Raw genomic sequence first — 1,363 nt, 5'->3', positions numbered from 1 at the left:
GATAATTTCAACGAAGCCAAGATGATAACCTTCAGCATGTTGATATTCTGTGCCGTCTGGATCACCTTCATCCCAGCTTATGTCAGCTCTCCTGGAAAATTTACTGTGGCTGTGGAGATATTTGCCATTCTGGCCTCCAGTTTTGGACTGATACTGTGTATATTTGCTCCAAAGTGTTACATCATTTTGTTTCAACCAGAGAAAAATACTAAAAAATACATGATGAACAAAAAATAAAACCAAAATCAAGTTTGTATAACAATTTTGCTATTATTTCTGCTACAGTGAATTTTAACTTGTTACAGTTTTTTACCAGAAATGTCTGTGTTCTTACTTAAAATATATTTATAAGAACATTTATGTTATTATTCTTCATTTACTTTTGCATTTTATTTTTATATTTGCATATATACACTAAGTGTACATATGTTAAATCAGAACAGACTTGAGAGTCAACAAATTTTGCACAATGTTTATTAATTATTCTTTTAATACATTGTTTTAATGTTACATAAATAAAGGCTTTAAAACAAATTATCATGTATATTCACATCTGGCTTCTTCGGGTACAGAATTATGACACATGAACACGTTAATAACAAAACTTAAATAAAATTCAACATGACTGTTCTGTTTGCAGACACATTAAATGTTATTGGTTATATTTCTGATTGAGCACCACATGGAAGAGGCACAAATCAGACGTTTTTAGGTGGAAAGGTCAGAATTGGACTGTTGATTTGGGATATGGGCAAAGGAATCAAACCCACTAAAGGTCTATAGTTTCTTTAGTTTGGACTAGATTATGAATCTTTATGCCTCAACATGAAATATTATGACTAAGTTGTATTTTCAGGTTTAATAGACATACAAACACAATTTGTGTTACAATCTGGTGATGATGAGAAATAAAGTAGGAAATAATGTGAAAACTACCTGCGCTGTCTTGAAAATCCCCAGTAATGCTTTAATACAGGCAAAAAAAAGGTGAAATCAATTTATTAACAGAAAAATGTAGAAAAGCTACAAAAAATTACATCCAAATTCTACCAATAACTTTTATTTGACAATTCATAAACTAGCATATTATGATGACAGCAGAATAACAGATCAACACGCATCATCCAAAATATTTCTGTCTGTAATAAATAAGGATGACAGCTCTTTTAGAAACAGGAAAACAAAACAAAAGAAAACCACTTACTATTTTCTGTTGTTTCCACACAATTTCTTCGTGACTGCTAGTGACATTTTAATTTTTATTCATCAAATGTTTCTTGGTGTTTTTCTCTGGTTGAAACAAAATAACAAAACACTTTGGAGCAAATATACACAGTATCAGTCCAAAACTGGAGGCCAGAAT

General features: G+C 30.8%; 1 protein-coding gene across 1 annotated transcript in view; it reads right to left on the bottom strand.

The window, feature by feature from the left end:
* Positions 1-652: 652 nt before the first annotated feature.
* The window catches only part of LOC103474273 (extracellular calcium-sensing receptor-like), a 3,950-nt gene continuing 3,239 nt past the window's right edge, over positions 653-1,363 (bottom strand). Inside the window, exon 8 of the mRNA XM_008425111.2 lies at positions 653-667. Within this exon, the coding sequence (XP_008423333.1) occupies positions 653-667 (15 nt within the window). The remainder of the gene's footprint in view (positions 668-1,363) is intronic.

The sequence above is a fragment of the Poecilia reticulata genome, linkage group LG13 (assembly GCF_000633615.1).
Source record: "Poecilia reticulata strain Guanapo linkage group LG13, Guppy_female_1.0+MT, whole genome shotgun sequence".
Lineage (NCBI taxonomy): Eukaryota > Metazoa > Chordata > Actinopteri > Cyprinodontiformes > Poeciliidae > Poecilia > Poecilia reticulata.
This window is presented reverse-complemented; position numbering and strand designations above follow the sequence as displayed.